General features: G+C 44.2%; 1 protein-coding gene across 2 annotated transcripts in view; it reads left to right on the forward strand.

The window, feature by feature from the left end:
• Window positions 1–18,042, forward strand: part of ttyh2 (tweety family member 2) — a 44,984-nt gene that overhangs the window by 3,846 nt on the left and 23,096 nt on the right. For both annotated transcript variants that reach the window (XM_062413976.1, XM_062413977.1), the window contains exons 2-3: window positions 7,344–7,516; window positions 15,559–15,670. In XM_062413976.1, coding sequence (XP_062269960.1) covers window positions 7,344–7,516; window positions 15,559–15,670 — 285 coding nt within the window. The remainder of the gene's footprint in view (window positions 1–7,343; window positions 7,517–15,558; window positions 15,671–18,042) is intronic.

An 18,042-nucleotide genomic window follows, 5' to 3' on the forward strand; every position in this document is an offset into this window, starting at 1 on the left:
TATGTCTATCTCAACTCACATGTTCCTTCTAAAAGCTTTATCTCGCTCGTACCGTGGCCTAGAACGATACGACATAAACGAACAAGCCACGGTTGTATTGTTCAATTACAGCGACACACACACACACACACACACACACACACACACACACTTTCTACACTCAACCTTTCTGCTTCACTGGTTTTCTCACAGGGATTCTCAGGGAGCAGTGTTCCAGCCGAGCGCATCCAGACAGTCTCCCCCTCCAGACCGCTCTGTTTCTTTCTAAGTTGTCTTGGTTTTATTTTCTCTGTTATGTTCATCAGCATCTTCCTTCACTCTCCTCCTTCATTTGTTCACGTCAAACCTCCCTTTACTGATTTCAAATGGATGGAACCTTCGCTTCGCAGCCACTCGTGTGGAAGATTTGAGAGAATCCATGTGAAGTCATGGGGGATAAAATATTCATCCATTTGGCTAAACATACATTTGTGAATATTTCTGATTCCATGGTACCTCAGGGGTTGATTGCATTTTTTGCAGCAGCCCATTGGCGCCGTCTCGAGCATATAACAGTTGATTTTACAACTAAATGCATCTGCACTGTTTTTGCATGAAATTATAAAAGCCCTCAACACAGTTTCTGCTCGGCTCGCTCAGCCACTGTCATTTACCAAGTCTCATTTAGCTCTTAATGAAAACCTCTTTTTGTCCCCATGATTGTCTGATCTCATTGTGAAAACAGTGATTCCCCTCATCTCTGCTGCATTGATGACGTGTGTTTTTCTTCTTCTTCCTCGTTTGTGTTTTGCATTTGCATGAAAGATGCGATTGCAGTGCCCCCCCCCCCATGGCTCCAAGCAAGATCATTAACCCCAATCTGTCTCATTGGTGCTGGAAGCCAGTAATTAGCTTCACCTGATTGGCTGGATGGTATTAGCGAGGCTGGTGCTAATAAGGCAGCACGTCCATACCTCGCTGATCTAACAATATTCAAACAGGAAGTGACAAGTGTGGCGGCCGTCCCTCGTGCCGGGGGGGGGCTGTGATTGTTTGGTGTTCCTCTGCTGTTTCTTCGTTGCATCATATTCGTTGGTAATCACTGGCGCAATAAGAAGCTTTAGCCGGGGAGATCAAATGCCGTAAGACCAAGAGTGCCCACTCGCCGGCTCGGCATGAACTGGGACAAGTGGATTCATGCAGACACATTCCCCTCCAGCGGAAAATCCCACAATGAAACTCTGCTCCTCCGTGGAAGCTGGGGGTTGGTGTTGGGTTTCCTTTGTTGTGAGGGTTTACCATCAAAATCATGGCCCCTGACTCCCCGAGGGAAGGGTTCGGGCTTCGGGGGTTCAGGGAGGGTGTCATGGAAATGGGGAGATAACAAGCCTCGCTGCATTCGGAAGATGTCCCGTCAGCTCGGCCGGCTCGGAGAAGCAGATGCTGGGGAGAGATTTACGACGGCTGTGCAGAACTGAAGGAATAAGCCAAACATTTCTCTTTGGTAGAAAAAAGGCGTAAAACACAGGAAATGAGCAGCGGGGCTTTACCTTCACAAAGCCCAGGGACCTTCGGTTTGTTCACGAGGAAGTTTGAGAGCAACGAGGCCGATTTAATAAGGAATCCTTTACATCCTGTCTCCTCAAATCCCTTGGGGTCGCTTTACTGGGAGGTAATGGTGTCCCAGCTGGGAGCACTGGACTGGATGACCTCTGGTCCCCGGGGTTTTCACCGGAGTGTCAGAGGGGACCAGGCAGCAGCAGAGGGACTCGCACCGCTCCATTGATCCTCCATGAGGGGGGGGGGGGGGTTCCTTATGGTGCTGCCTTCATCGCCCACATTGCTCACAGAACTTAGCAGCTCTCATTCAACCCCCAAAGGCCCAAGGTAGTCATTATTTAAACTGATGTATTTGAGAATCATGACAATACGATTTCCAGACGGAACCTGAGTGGTTTCTAGTATATCTTCTGTTGTTTAATCCAAAAATGCATTTTCCACCATTTCCCTATTAACAGTGTGACAAACAGGAACCAGGGTTTAAATTCCTGGTTCCTGGTAAGTGGTTCATTCTACAGATCCCCCCCACTGTGTGGATGTGTAGAGTTTAATAATTAATAATCAGTGAAAGAAGAAGACTGATGATTTCCAGCAGTAAGAAGAGAATCCTGCTGCTCACTAGGCGTTGACCTTTAAGGTGGAATTTCCGTCTACTTCCTCAAACGGATCTGACACCCGTTTATCCCTTATGTCAAAGGAATGTCACTGTCCATTCCGTCTGCGTACACACACACACAAACACACACACACACACACACTGTAGATGGGTGCACACGAGCCTGGAGACCTTCTCCACCTACGCACAGCTGTCTGCCACCTGCTGTGCAGCGGCCACGCTCACTGAAGCCACTTCCTATCTCTTAGCGTGTATTTAGCACTACTCACCAACATGTGGACCTCAACTGTTGTGTGACTCAGTCCCACTTAGCAGATGCACTGTAACAGATGGAGGTGCTCTCCGTCTCTATGTATTAATTATGGTGACAACTCGTGTTTTAAAAATGGATTTTTAGTGGGCACTCAGCTTAAGGTACGAGCTACGAGCCACTTAGGCTGCTGTGAATTTGCATCTGTCTCGACATTCATCACATCTTCCATCTCCTCCTGTTTTCTACCTCTTTTCTTGCTGCTCCAGTAAAGTGCCCCTGGTTTAACAGTGGAGTGCTCATCAAGTGGGAGATATCCAGGTCACTGTTTCTGGGGAAATAAAAGCTATCTGCAGGAAATCAGTGTCTCGGAGCCATGATGAAATGAAGGTTTGAACACGGATCTTACATCCTACCCCCAGAGTTCACTGCAGGGTCACTGCTAATCCCAATCCCAAGCACATGGGTATAGGTCATAACTCCAGCCTCCTCCATGTTAGTTGATGAGAGATGGACCACACTAAAAACTGGGAAGGACACACACTGTTTCTAAAGTCTTTTTAGACCTACAGGGAAGTGTGTCTTTCTAAGATGGTAGAGAAAACTTTGTCAGATGAATTTAAGAATAACGATAGTTTACAGTTCATTTCCTGTTGGATGAGTTTGACCTCTGCACTGCAGCTTTTTCCTCAGACGCTGCTCAGTGGCTTCACCTAATCTGCACTAGCGACTGCATTAATATTGAAAATACAAATTGCCTGCATTTATTCACCTGTTTCCATGAGGATGTCCAATGCTGCTGAGGTGTTTCTTTACATGAACACGATGAAACCGTTTCATAAAGTCGCTCTAATGTTTGAGTTACACTCACATCTTTTACTTTCCACTGTAGGAACAGCGGTTGCATAACTTTTAAAACAAAATGAACCATAACTAAATCAGTCTTAGGTTCACTGTGGTTATTAAAACAAATATCACTACTACACCTCTGCCTGAGCTGTTCCTCCCACAGCTGCTCTCTCTCTCTCTGAGGAGAAGCACCGAACTCGCTCTGGGGGCCGGCACAGATTCTCCTCAGTTATTGATTTTCCTCTTCCCAGCCTTGTAGTCTTCAGAGCATTCAGAGATTTCTATATGTTTCTGGTGCTTTTTACAGATCATCTAATATTAAGAACCGATGCAGCTGCTCTGCTGTGGCCAGTTATCTTAGAATCATGTCTGTGGGTTATTTGTCCTCTTCTCCACGAGGCTTCGTAATGGACCATTACAGCCTGAACAACCATTTATCAGACTGTCCACATCTGTGCCGTCATCCTCCCATCGGCTTTCATCATACCTCTGATGGGACTAGGGAGGGGGGGGGTGTAAATGACTAACACAGTCCCCTCAGGGTCATATCTGCTCCAGGCTATTACTACCTCATTATGCTTCTCCCTTTGTCTAATAGGTGTCTGGCTGTGTGTGTGTGTATGTGTGTGTTTGTGTGTCTGTATGTGTGTATTGCATCCCCCTTTGTTTATTTCCGAAGCATTTCCTTTTCTTCTTTTAAAACCTCACAGTTATTCAACAGATTATCGTCCTAAGGCGCACACAGGCACACAGTGTTCTTCAGCACAGTGGCCCGGCTCTGAATTATGTTTTCATGCAAACCACTCGAGACGTTTGAGACATTTTGTTGTCTGGAAATGAGCAGTTTTTGAATTGGGCTTTTTTTTTTTAAAGAAGGCCATTCACTGTGTGGTTATAGAAATGTTAAACTCTGTTTGGATTCCGGGCTAAAACCATTTCAGATGACCAGGGAGACAACTGCTTGGTTCTGCAGCTGAATTTAATCACTAAAATATATCGACAAAGTGAATAGTGATAAAAGTCATTAGTTGGAGCTATAATTGAATCAGATTGATTTGTATGTTGGCAGCTTTGCATTAATTTCAGTTCCTACAGTCGCCTCATGATATTATCCGTGAACCCCCCTCCCCCTCTCTCCTTTCGACTCTGCTGAGTTCATTCGTGTGTCATCCTTTAAATATAAATCCGTCCGTGAGTCGTTCTTTGAGGCCGAGCTCGTGGCTCATTTGTCTCGTCACAGGCTTGTCTTCGGTTTTTCCCATTAAAGATTGAGATTCCTAGGTTCGCTCTCTATCTTGAGAAAAGGCGTAAGATTATGCAACGCTGCCGCCTCGGGGGGGAAGTTGTCTACAGTGGGAAACTGGGCCGTGCGCTGAGTAATATCAGAGGTGGCCACATGGGTGAGGAAGCTCCATCTTTGTCTTCCCATTATAGACAAAGACTCCGGCAAACTGGCTTTGTCTTTCAGTCCTTTACTGCCGCTCTAACTTAAACTGTTTACCTGTTTCTTAACTCTTTCTTGCCAACAACATTCTCTCCATCCCCGTCTCTGGGTATCTTTCTTTTTCTCTCCCTCTCGGGGGGGGTTTAGCCTTTCTGCTCAGCTGGATCCTCCTTCCTTTCTTTCCTGTGTCATCGCCTCCAGCCTCGTGCTCCCCCCCCCCCCCCCCCCCCCCCCCCCACACACACACCCCCACCCCATCTACAGGGATAATTGAGTGGAAGCAAAACAAGGAGGACACTACAATTTGCCTCTTGAGTTCAAGGCGCAGGGTGTGTACACATCCAGTTTGCTCTCATTGGAAACTACTCCCACTAATGTAGGCAGCAGTTAAATGGTCGGAGCGGACGACTTGATTTTTTTTTTTTATCAAAGAGGGAATGTGTGCACACAAAGATAACTGGTGTATTTAAACCTAATGGCAGGTTGGAGCTCTTGGGGAAGTGATGGTTCCAGGATGGGGTTGTGGTGCATGCCTTTGTGAGCGTCCCTCCACTGAATGGATGCTACATAATTTAGAAGCCATTATTTCTTGCACCTGACAAGGCAAAGGACAGTGGAGAGTGTGATAGTGAAAAGAGGGAAAGGGAAGTGGAAACCTTACCACGGAACAAATGTGTCTCCAAAAAGTTTGTGTTGTTGAGTTGCTTACCTGCGACGTGAGTTTTTACCTCTGGCTGTTTGTCTGCAGGATTATGCAAATACCACTGAGGCAAACTTATTGAAACTCGGTGGAAGGATAGAAGAAGAGTCGAGAAAGAACGCCTGAACTCTCGGAGTGGATTTATAAAGATGGTGGATCCAGGAATTCATTTACATCAAACGCATGCAGACAAAAACACAACCTCCTCGATGAAGGCGATCATACGATGGTTTGAGTCACAAACACCATCCACGAGGAGTTCCTCCAACGTTTTATATCAGTTCCTCCCTGTTTCTCCTCTTTCTGCCACACTCCCTCTTTTCTTCTGCATCGCCAGGCTGCAGAGGAATCACTAGACAGAGGCATGGCAATTCAAGCAGGCCTGTCACATGCTGTTTAATTCCAATAGACTGGGATAAGTCGCCATTTCACCCGTCCTAACCCTAACCCTATCTTTCATTGGTTCGAACTCGTCCATTAACACATTTACAGTCCACTCCCTTAAACCAGATTTCCATTAATTTCCACACTTACTCAATGGGACCCTTAAGGGTACATGGGGGAATCCTGGGTGCTTCTGCATCTTCTTCTTCTTCTGTGGTGAGCAGATGTGCGGCATGTGGCTGTGAAACGGGACAATATGAGGCCCTGCACCCGACAGATGGAGCCACAGGGAGAGCAGCGAGAGAAATATTGATTTAACTGGAAGAGAGCAAATAAAAAAAACGAAGATTCATGGTGCGAAATGAGTGAACACGGCTTTATCGTTTCATGCAGTTGTAATTTGTATCTTTTATTAGCAGAGTTGACAGGATGAGGGCCGTGTCAGATGTTGCCAACAGCTGCTCCGGAGGATTTTTCAATCTTTTGCAGTTTACCTGCATTTTTTATAGCGCTCGTCGACATAATCCTGCAAATTCTTCCATTTTTTGTATTTAATCCTGCTGCTCGACTCGCAGGACACATGACATCACAGCATGGGAACAGATGGCTCAGCACCAGAAAGATTTCAGACAAACTAAAAAGGAAGAGCAAAGGGGGGGGAGAAGGAGCCGAGCTTGAATAAACCCATCTGCTCACAGATGGCTGCAGAATTCATTTCAGGCTGTTAGGACACTCTTGTTGCTATTTTCGTCGTCACACTCCATCTCTCGCAGGAGGTGGGATGGGGGTTAAAGGAGGAACGAGAGGGAGGGATGGAGGCGCAGGGACGTGTGAGGAGGTGTCTGCTCTCCAGCTGGAGGCAGAAGCATAACAGGCTCCCAGAATGCAGCTTGTTTCTTTCTTGGGCGCCGGGGAAGTTATGTTCACTTGTTTTTTTATTTTTGATCGTATCACAGAAGAGCATCCTCGCATCATGATGCTTAAAGAAGAAAGACATTTGATTTGTTCATGAAAAGAAAGGAATCATGTTTGAAACGGATCAAATGGTCAAATTAAAAATTCATCACAACACAACATGTTAACAAACAATGACTCAGCAAAGTTAGCTTTAATTTGGCCCCCTGAATGCTCACTCTCCTTTTAGCTCCACTTTTGGTTGCCACCACCTCAGCAGAAAAATAACTGGCTCTTCAGATGCTTAATGTTTGACTGTGTTCACATGTTAATAACTTACATTTACTTTAACTAACGTCTCTGCTTCTCGTACTATGACGAGTTTAATGTCTGTTGTCAGAATAAAACGTCTGAAGTTACTTTTGAACACAGGAGATGTATTTGTATTGGAGCAGGACACCTTGAAATCCTATTACTTCCAATGCAAAGTGCTATGATTGATTTGCTTTCCCTCAATGTGAAACAACATCATATTTGTATTGATCTTTTTTTACATTGAGTTTTTCTGCTGCTTTTAAAAGCTGGTGCGCGTCACTCAGAGTTCCACTAGTTCCAGGTCCGAGGCCTTTTTGTTTCTGACTCAGCCGTGTCATGTCTCCCCTTCCAGTCCCTGATATTTCTGGCGTGCGTGGTGGCCGCAGGACTCGGCGTGAACCTCCTCTGCCTCGCCATCTACCTGAGCTGCTTGTGCTGCTGCCGCAAAGATGAGGAGGAGGAGAGCAAGAAGAGCAACTCCTGCTGCGTCACCTGGTCGGCCGTGGCAGCCGGCCTCATCACATGGTAAGACGAGGACGAGCTGTCGTGACCAACTGTCGATTGACACACACACACAGACACACACACACAAACACACACACACAAACACTCTCGCTCTAAAGATGTCTGCTGGTCAGAGCTGCACCAAATCTGTCTCTTTATAGTGTACGTCTTCCTGTTGTTGTTTTCCCATTTGTATTCTGGAGGTGTGTGTCGGGGGGGGGGGGGGGGGGGGTCACTCTCCCCGGTCGACACGCCTGTCCGTCCACTTCTCTCTTGAAATGCCCCAAAGCTTCTATTTCCTAGTTCCTGCATTTAGTTGGGTTCACAATAGCACAGCCAATATATTTTCCTTTTCATTTCCTTCCTGTTGATGGGATCCGTCATTGATATGCTTTTGCCTTTCACCTCCTGTAGCCTCGGATGTGGTGGATGAAATATCTGTGATCACACTCTGCTCTTCCAGTTTACTGTTGGATATGAGCTTTTTAAAAGAAGACATAACATGAATAACAGAATGAATGTTTGTATACTTTGTTCAGACAGTCGTCTTCTTGAACACACCTTTCAAAACTGTTTCCCGGAAGAAGCTACCTACAAGTAACATGAACACAGCTGTGACGGTCAAGCACTTCACCATCATAGTGGGAGAGTCACGTGACCTTTGACCTCTAAAATATAATCAGTTCATGTTTGAGTCTTAATTAAACATTTGTGCGAAATTTGAAGAATTCTCTTGAGGTGTTTTTCAAGATGAAGCGTTCACAAGTCTAAAAAAACAACATTATATTGACCTCTGACCTTTTATCCCCAAAGTCAAATAAATGAATCTGTGATCCAAGCAAACGTTTGTAACAAATTTAAACAAATGCAAAGAAAACAAATAAGAAATACACTATGGGACTTATTATAGATAATAAGGGAATTGCAAAGAGTACATGTGAGTGTAAAGTAATTATACACATGCTTAAGTGTTGGTAGGATAATAATACTTGTCTCAACACTTAAGTGCAGCTCAGGAATAATAATGGGATTCTGCACGTGTGTAAATAAAAACTCCCTGGGCCTCGGATATAAAGTCCATCAAGCGTAGCCTATTTATTTCTGTGTGGATATAACCTCCTGTTTATTTTTCTGGATGGATGACGCCTCTCTTCGTGATAAATGAAAAGCGGTTACAGGTTACTAATGGAGAGTCAAATTAAAACTTGTATTGCTCCCATTAGCGCAGACCTCGTCTTACAAGACCTCAAACAGAATCTATAATGAGTTTCAAGCTTCGCTGCCATGTCTCGCGCATAAAGAAATTCAATTTTTTTTATTATATCTCTTAAATTATTAAAAATGAGACTATTTAAGAGGAAGAGAAACGTTTATTTTACATAAGAAGAAGAACCTAGTGTTTCCCCTCAGATTCTACTCAGCGTCAAAGTGATTTATTTGGGCTGGAGGCGGCTGGATCTCATTAAGTCTGCGCCGAACTGAAAACTTTCCTCATGTGAAGTGACGTTATGTTTATCTCCAATAAAGATTAAATGATATCACTGCTGTAGCCTTTAGCTGCTACACAGACAATCCAGTTAAGTTTCTGCTCAAGAGCCAACTTTTCATTTTCCAAATACGCCGCTGCTGCTGACCAACCTCACATCTACCGGGGTGAAGATTCAAGAGCTTCCTTTATATCTTTATTCTTTTAATTTCGAGAGCATTACTTCCTTATTTCACGCTCAGATTCAAGATTCAACCCAACCAATAAAGCACCAGGTGTGACGTTGACCAATGAAATCGTCACAGCCCTCTTACTTCTTACAGCATCAGAGACATTATGAGCAGCCAAATGTTTGTTGATCTCCAGTTATCTCAATTAATTTAGAAGAATGCTGGTAAACGAGCCACTGAACCAGGATGAATTAATAGATGGATGGATAAACAGATTGATTAAACAGATGGATGGATGGATAAACAGATATATGGATGGATGGATGGATGTGTCTCTCACAATGAAAGACGTCGCTCTTGAACAAGTAGAAAGTTAACTCCATTAGAGATTCACTCACCGTCTAATGAAGTTACTAAAACACATCTGATACGACACAGTCAGCGCTTACATCACCAGACACAGCTCATTAGATCAGTCCCAGAAATCTGCTCTATTCATGAAGGAGCTAATTGAATTTGATGGCGGGGGGTGGGGGGGGCCATGTGACAGTCGTGTTTATCAACCAGTGAGGGATATTGAATTAGACTTAGAGCATTGTTGTGCAGGCTTGTAGGATTCTATCTACTTTAACTGAGGGTCAAATGTCTGTATTAGTGTAGACAAAGTTTAAAGCACATGTTCTTCACCTCTGGAGGTTTTAATTATACTTATAATATATAGTAGATAACTTTTATTCTGTCTCATATTCTTTCTTCTCTGTCCGAATCTACTAAATTCAATTTAATAATTTTTATTTTTCCACAAAATGCCTCAAAATATGGACGTTTAAAAACAAAACATTTAAAATGATGATTAAAGCAAGATTCCGGACGTCAAATTATCATGTTTTTCTACTTATTATCTAAATCCCTGTTTGTTAGAAAAGCACCAATCACAGAACACTTAGCCTGATTCTCTCACACTCAGTGTTTCCCCTTTTGGCCAAAGGAAGCCAACTGGCCTCTGCTTCCCACCGAACGCAGCCAGTCTTCATTACGTCATATTTAATCATTCATGTTCACTTTTCTTAAACTGTGCCGTGGCAGCGCTCCTCACATTAAACATGTATGCAGCGGAATTAAAATTAGAACAGAACGGAGGTCAGGCCCCAGTGGAGATGAGAGGTCTGTTCTGTTCCTCGTGGATTCACCAGCAGCTCAGGTTGTGTTTTCAAACCACAGCCTGAGATCCCGGCTGCTGCTGGAAGAGGCTTTAATGAATTGATTGTGTGGTTTTTGTGGTTTGTTTGTATTTAAAACCGCATCGTCATTCATAAAACCAACCACAGACTCACACGTAAGATCCTTTGCAAATAGTACTTTACCCCTCATATAATTATTACACACATATTTCTATAATGAAAATTACAAGGTTTAACATGTGGCCCCCAGCTGTTAATTCCAATGCACATAATTCCTATTTGCACAAGAGTAGTGGATGGAAACACACATTTATCTGGATTTAATCGTGATTAGAAACATATTCACTCGCACATATTGTTAAGGGGATAAAGTGTTAACTTCTTTTCTAATTAAATAAAAAATTCACTTCCTTATTTACTGATATCTACATTTTTCTTTTAAACAAGTTGGAATAAAAACCTAAGAACTGCACATATGAAGTGAATCTCTTTTCCCACCAATGTCCCGGGGAAGTGAAATTTCTTTTGTACCTTAGAAAGAATAACTGTAACTGTGGATAAATGGTGGGGAAGGTCTTCATATCCTTGTAAGAACTGTGTCCACATAAAAAAGGAATTAAGTCTTTGTCCCAGCCTGTTGGAGATTTAGTGATGGAAGCGGTTTTCATATCCATCTGTCTGATCGTCCCCAGACTGATAGATATGATCTGTCCAGCTCAGACTTTAAGTGGAAACCTCTGTCACAGCATGTGAGGTAAAGTAAAAGTACTTTCGGGACTTTTAAATATGTCACATGAACTTTTGTCTCCGTATCCATCCCAGGAAAGTGACTCGTTCTCTGCCGGAGCTTAAGTTTGAAGACTTTAAGGTTTGAATGAGAGAGGATTTCCTTCGGGAAATCAACTCTCTACTTTGATTCCAAACTTTGATTGGGCCAATCCACTGGATCCACCAGAGGATGGCTGGGATTTAGCATTTGACCTTTGACTGAAGAGAGAAACTGACTTCATCTTAATCTCATCAGTCCAGATTCTTCCCCTCTTGTCCCTGTCTCTTCACCCCCCCTCAACTTTACTCCCTAGGTCCCCTCTCGTTCTGTCCGTCCTCATCCTCATCCCTGTGTTTTCTGTTTAAAGTCCCACCACTGCGCTCCACTGTAATTATGTGTGACAGTGGCGGGAGCCCATACGCTGTTATGTCCATCCTAATTAACGCTGGTGGAGCAGGAGCAGATGTCACTCAGCCGTGGTCGCAGCCCTGCCCATGGTGTAGCACTGGGACTGTGTAATTACACTGTCACCACAGCAGATCAGGCTCCTCGTGGGGAAGACATCTGCACAGGGACAAAGCAACACAGAGTGTATCCTGTCCTGTGACGGTGCTGATCCCTTTAGTTGAGGAAATGTATTTAACCATAGACCATAGAGTAGATTTCAAAATGGACGACAAGACAGCTGCTCAAAAGTGAAGCCAAAGCATTTTGATCGCCCCCTGGTGGCTGGCTTCAGTATCCCAAAACCTGTCTCCTCCATGTTAGCAGATGGGACATGGATCAAACAAAGAAGTCAAAGTACACTCTTGACAACTGAGACTGACACTTGCAATTGGCAGGAGGGGACACTGCCCCACTAAGCCTGTGACTTCTTGGGGATGATCTTTTTCTATTAAGTGGAATGACAAAACAAAAAAATGTGTTTAACTGCTCCTTGGGCGTTAAAATAGTTATTTTATAAAAAAACGTCTCCCTCTCAAAGTCAGAGATTCGTGCGTGACACATTCGGATGAGCCGCTGCATATTAAGAGGATTTGCTTTGAGGGTGACCCTTGCTGTAACTTGAGGAGGGCAGGGTAAAATATAAATTCTTCTGTCAGTGTTTGTCACGTCAGCCGAGACTTTGCTGCCGTTGTGGAGCCGAAGCTCAAACAGTCAAACATGTCTGAGTCTATTTAAAGTAGCCAAAGGCCTTTTTCTCTGCTGCAGGCTGAAGGCTCCTTTTCTCTAAAGTCCCTTCACTGTCTCTCATCCTCTTTTGTCATTTATCAACGTGACAGTTAGGAATAGAACAGATAGAAGGCTCCATGCTCGGCTGCTGAAATCCACAATATCCTCTCTGAATGAGATATTTCAAGGAGCAGCGCTAACTGGGCCGATGGATGGATGGATGGAGGAGGAGAGGCGGGGTAAGGAAATGAGGGATTTGCCCGTGACTCTTCGTCCTCACGATAATTAAAACCCGAACTTTTCGAAAAAATATTTGCAAGGTTCAAAGAAGGCGATGTTTCTCCGGGCGACTTTTTTCGTACAATGCATTTTTTTGATGTGTGATCCGAGATAAAAAGAGGAGCGACTCCTGTGGTTTGCTTTGGTAGGTGATTCTTTGAGTCAGAGGAAAGATGAAGAAAAGAGACTGTGCGTCATCATCGCTGGATTGTTGCTCGACGTGGCCACATGAAGCGAAGCTAACCTTCTCGTATTCGTTCTCTGTTTTCTCCGTCTCGCTGGGATTCGCCCGTCCTCCTGCTCTCGGCGCTTGTGTCACATTATTTGTTGTAATCTGTCCGTCTTGCCGCCCTCCCAAATGCAACCACCGCTGCCTTTTGCTTATTTCACTGTCGGTTCACTGTCTCTCTGGCTCCGTCCACATCCGTCACTCCCCGGCTCTCTCTCCAGACGGATGATTATATTTATGCATTCTCCGTCTTTCATGTGTCTCCTTCTGTGGGAGGTTTACCTGCAGGGCTTCAGTTAATGAGACTCAAACCTTTTTGTACTAATCAGGGGGAAAAAAGCCCCTGTTGTTCTGCCCCAGTGCACCCAGCATGGACTGGCCACACTGCTGCACAGCTCGCTCTGCCAGATCCCAGGCGAACGCTGCAGGAAGCATCATGACCGCCGTTTTATAGTCTCTATTTTCTGCTTAATGCTTATCCAGAGCATCAGGGAGGATCGGGGGGGGGGGGCACAGGGTTAAAGAGACTGCCTCAATTAGGTTGACTCCTGATTACCTTCCCTTTGGTCCTGACCTGCCCCAACATGGCCTTTATCTGGATAATTTAGAGATTCCCAAACCCTGACCTCCTTACTCCAGGGGGCACTCTGGCAAATTCCTTTGGAAACATTAAAAACATAGTGGCTTAACAAATCGCATTTTAATTCCAGAAATCATATCATCATGTTGAGTCACCTAAAAACCTTGTTAGTCTGCGTGAACTGTGAATGTCGAGGTAGATTTACAGATAGATGGTTATCATCTGATTAAGATCCACACCAACTTTCAACCAGTCACCCGGCTTCTCCCTTTGCCCCCCCGACTTAATAACCATCACCGTTAGAGGTCACTCCAGGTCTCAGGGAAACCGTGGTGATAAAACCCTGTAGAATTAATGTGGTCATAAAATATTGACTCATAATAAAACGAATAAAGCCAAGAAGCCATAAATCGAGTCTGCTCGACACCGGGGAGTGAAATGATTCCCAGTTAAGCTCCATTGATTATCAGATAATGGACAGAGGTAAAACTGGGGGGTGCTAATGCGGGAGCTAGCTACAACCGGCGTTATTCTATACGACAGCTCTGCAATAATAAAGCTTGTATTTAATCACCATGAGTCCAATGTATTGATTCAACCCCATGTTTTATTGAAAAGAGAAAACACCTCTCAAACTCATTCTTAATTCAATACCAATAACCCTATAGGTGATATATTAAAGGAAAAACCTTTTGTATTTAATAAATCAGTGGGATAATGATGCAATAAAAGAAAATAATGTTTTTTCTGCTGAGTCAGTTGAACATGTATGTATGGGAGATTATTGCAGTGATAGAAGTTCAACCCACCAACAGAGTTCAGAGGCTTCAGGATCACTGAGACCCGCAGAGCAGAGACATGGTGGCTCAATACGTTACACTGGTGCCGTGTTCCATGTGTGTCACCCGGTGTGACACTGAGCACCTCCGAACATCACACACTCAGTAAACACAGGATTTCCTGCTGCGCCTCTGTTCTAATTCAAGGTTTAAAGCGTTTCCTCCAGCAGAGACGTCAGCGGAGGTTTGGAGCTTTGACGTCTCCCGAGTCTGACGATTAAAGAATGTGTCTCATCTTGTGATGAATTTAGTTGCACTGTGATATTTAACAATTAACTTCCCTGCAGATTGATGTTTTATTTAATAAAAGGGTAAAAGTGTCCTGCAGAGATTAGCAGATGTTTTTATTTATCGTATGTGAGACGGGCTTTTCACTGCACTGGATTACCAGTGTGACCTGTGACCTTCAGTTCTTTACACCAGCTCCACTTGCTAATGTGCCACGTGTCCTGTGAGGCTGTGAGACTGAAAGATGCTTCTCCATCCGTTTCATATGGCGGCTCAGTCTGACGGCACTGTGGGGGGGGGGAGAAGCCGCAGCTCAGAGAGACTACTTAAGAGTTTCTGTTTGTGTTGGAGGTTATTTTGTTTGTGCTGAACAAACCAAAATCCTCAGATGACTGAATCTATAAAAAGAAATTCCCAAATTATGCATATTCCAAAATCCCTGTGTTGTATGAAATTCCGGTTGAAAGAGTGTTGTTTACATAAACAAACACAGAAATTCAGAGAGTGTTGTTTTGGAGCCGCTGCACAGATCCAGTGTTTGTTTTCCCTGCTGCAGTAAACCCGTCTGTTTTCAGGTTTGCATAAACACGTCCATCAAACGGGAGTTTACTGCAGAATACAGTTACTTGTCTTTATGAACTTCTGTTATTGCATCGGAGAGAAAGTAAGAGGCGCCACAGTCTTTGAGTTGGACTCAGAGATTCTCCCCTGAACACACAATGTTAATGTCCAGATGTTGTGTAGATAGTGTTTTCTGTTTTGCCACGTTTCTAATCAGTCGTTTACATCTTTCAGGATGTTTTGAGAACAGACGGAGAGTCAGTAGGTGTTGAATCATTTCTATGCTTTGGATGAACTAATTAGAATTGATTGAAGGTCCAAGGTTTAAGGTCACTGTGGCTTCACAAAACAGGCTTTTGGCCTCTTGAACATTATATCTTATAAGTCAGCCTCTCTGGGGATTCAGTTTTCGAAGCTGACGATTTAATCTTCATCTTCAGGACTTCACCTTCGACTGATTTCCCAGTCCAGTAGTGTTGTCCTTGTCTCACCAGTCCCGTCTCATCAGTCCAGTAGTGTTGTCCTTGTTTTTCCAGTCTCACCAGTTCCTGTCTTTCTCTCTCCACAGCATCGCAGTGGGTGTGGGCTTCTACGGCAACAGTGAGACCAACGACGGCGTGTACCAGTTGACCTACTCCTTGTACAACGCCAATCACACGCTGGGCGGCGTGGACAGTCTCGTAAGCAAAGACACACACACACACAAACACACAGACACACACACACACACACACACACACACTCCTGTCACATGTTCCTGTAGAGATTACAGATGACGGATCCATTCAGCTGTAAACAAACTGCTGTGAATTGAAGGAATCAGGAATATTACAGAGTCGCTCTCTCACACCAGAGGAGACGAGCCCAGAGGACACAGTTTAGTTTCCCTTAAAAACGGATTCATGGTCTTTTTATAGCTTTTTACAGCTACACAAAAAACTCTCTGGTTCCAGACAGACAGCTCTCTCTCTCTTTCTCCCTCTCGCTCTCCCTCTCTATCTCTATCTGTCTATCACTATCACTATCTCTATCTCTATCTGTCTCTCCCTATCCCTCTCTCTCTCCCTCTCTCTTTCTCTCTCTCTCTCTCTCTCTCTCTCTCTCTCTCTCTCTCTCGATCTCTCCCTATCCCTCTCTCTCTCTGCGCTCGGCTTTAGCTCAGTTCGTGTGCATGATTCCTTTTTTCTATTTTTATCGAGCCTCACTTCCCCTCTCTAGTCTTGCCTTGATCCTTGTGTGAATTGATTTGTAGAATGACTTGAGACTTGTATAGAGCGACTTGAAACTTTTTGGACTGTGTGTGGACTTGAGACTTGTGTGACTGGGAGTTGTGTTAAGACTCGAGATTTGTCCTGAGACTTGACTTAAAACTTGCATAGACTTAATTCAAGACTTTTAGAGATGTGTATTATCTTTACACTCACTTAGATGGATTTGAGACTTGGCCTGACACTCATGGAGTCTGACTGGAGACTTGAAAATAGCATTTGGTGTTTCTCTAAGCTGAACCCGACCAAATGAATAAAGTTATTATTAATCACCAACACTATACAAATACAGTATATACTATATGCCTGATGGATATGAGGTTGCTGAAGATTAAAGTAGAAGAAGTTTGTTGTCCTGTCTGTGGTGTGAGACCAGCAGTGGAATCAGGTCCTCGGTGACTCACTGTTAAAGAGCAGGGATTAACTCTCCATCTGTGTTAATGCAACTTAATGTGATGGCATGTGAGCCACTCTGTGATAAACCTGTCCACACACACCACACTTGTACTGTGTGATATGTTAGGATGTGTTGCAGTGATGATGGAGGTTTGAACACAGAGGAGTCGTCGTCTCTGAAGCTTTCGATGTTTCACTTTATAAATGATTTAAAGTGGAAACATGTTAGAACCCCACGACCACTGATGTTGGAAGATCAGTCGAGAGTCAGCTGGGATTACTTCTCACGTGACGTGCATTAACATGGACCATGAACACGCTTCTATCATGCTACCCATATCATCAATACAAGCACATGTCATACAGCAGGGGGGGGCTCTAGTCTCCCTCTCATTTCTAGGATGTTTGAATTGATGTTCAGTGATGGTCTCGTATTAATCTTGCGCAGCTCTTAGCCTCATTAATTCCTCAATGTCATAGTAGAGAGCGGAGAGGAATCATTAGCACGTATCTCAGGCGAAGGCTTGTTGGTGCGTCCTCTGGGACGTGTGAACCCACACAAAGGACATAATCGGACATGGTGGCCTTTCTTTTAGCATCTTAATGCATGGGAGTGCGTGTGTGCGCATGAGTGAGTTCATCGCAAGCGGCTATAGACTGCTGAGGAGTCGAGTTCTCGGAGAAGGACAAAGAGCCCAGTGTGCCACACACGGTTCCCAGTGTCCCCCCACCTAATCAACCATGAGCCCGGGAGACAAAGCCCTGTGATGGGGAGGAACACGCAGCAATGCTCGTCTGTCTGATTGGCAGACTCTGGATTGGAATTGAAATCACTGACAAAGACGGCTCCGCTGCCCTGTGGCCCACACAAACGCCTTTTAGCCGGGCTCCATGAGAGTTTAGAAACCGGTTGGCTTCTAAAGACTCGGTGTGTGTGTGAGGGAGGAAAAGGACGGAAGTTAGATTCATTATCAGAAGAAGCGTTTTGTTTCTCGGCTGCTGTTGAGAGCGATTGGTTACAGTCTGTAATATATGCTCACGATGTGTTTACGAACACATACAGCGTAGAGTCTCACGCAGAAACACGGTATTTATTTGTGAGAATCGGGTAAAGGACTGAAAATCATTGTCCTGCAAAAAAGCATTTTGTAAAAATGAACTAAATGCAGATAGATGAGAACTGAAGTCAGTTTTTTCTGTCTGGAGAAGTCAAGATTTAATTTATGTGTATTATTTTGAAAAGCCAAATTAGATTATATGAAGTCAGCCGCAAGGATTTGTTTTATTGTGAAATACTCCAACACTGCCTTTGACCTTAATCAAAATGGATCATGTGAAGACCCCAGTGGTGAAATACCTTCTCTGTGGCTTTGCTGCTTGTAAAAAGT

Source organism: Platichthys flesus, chromosome 20 (genome assembly GCF_949316205.1).
Source record: "Platichthys flesus chromosome 20, fPlaFle2.1, whole genome shotgun sequence".
NCBI lineage: Eukaryota > Metazoa > Chordata > Actinopteri > Pleuronectiformes > Pleuronectidae > Platichthys > Platichthys flesus.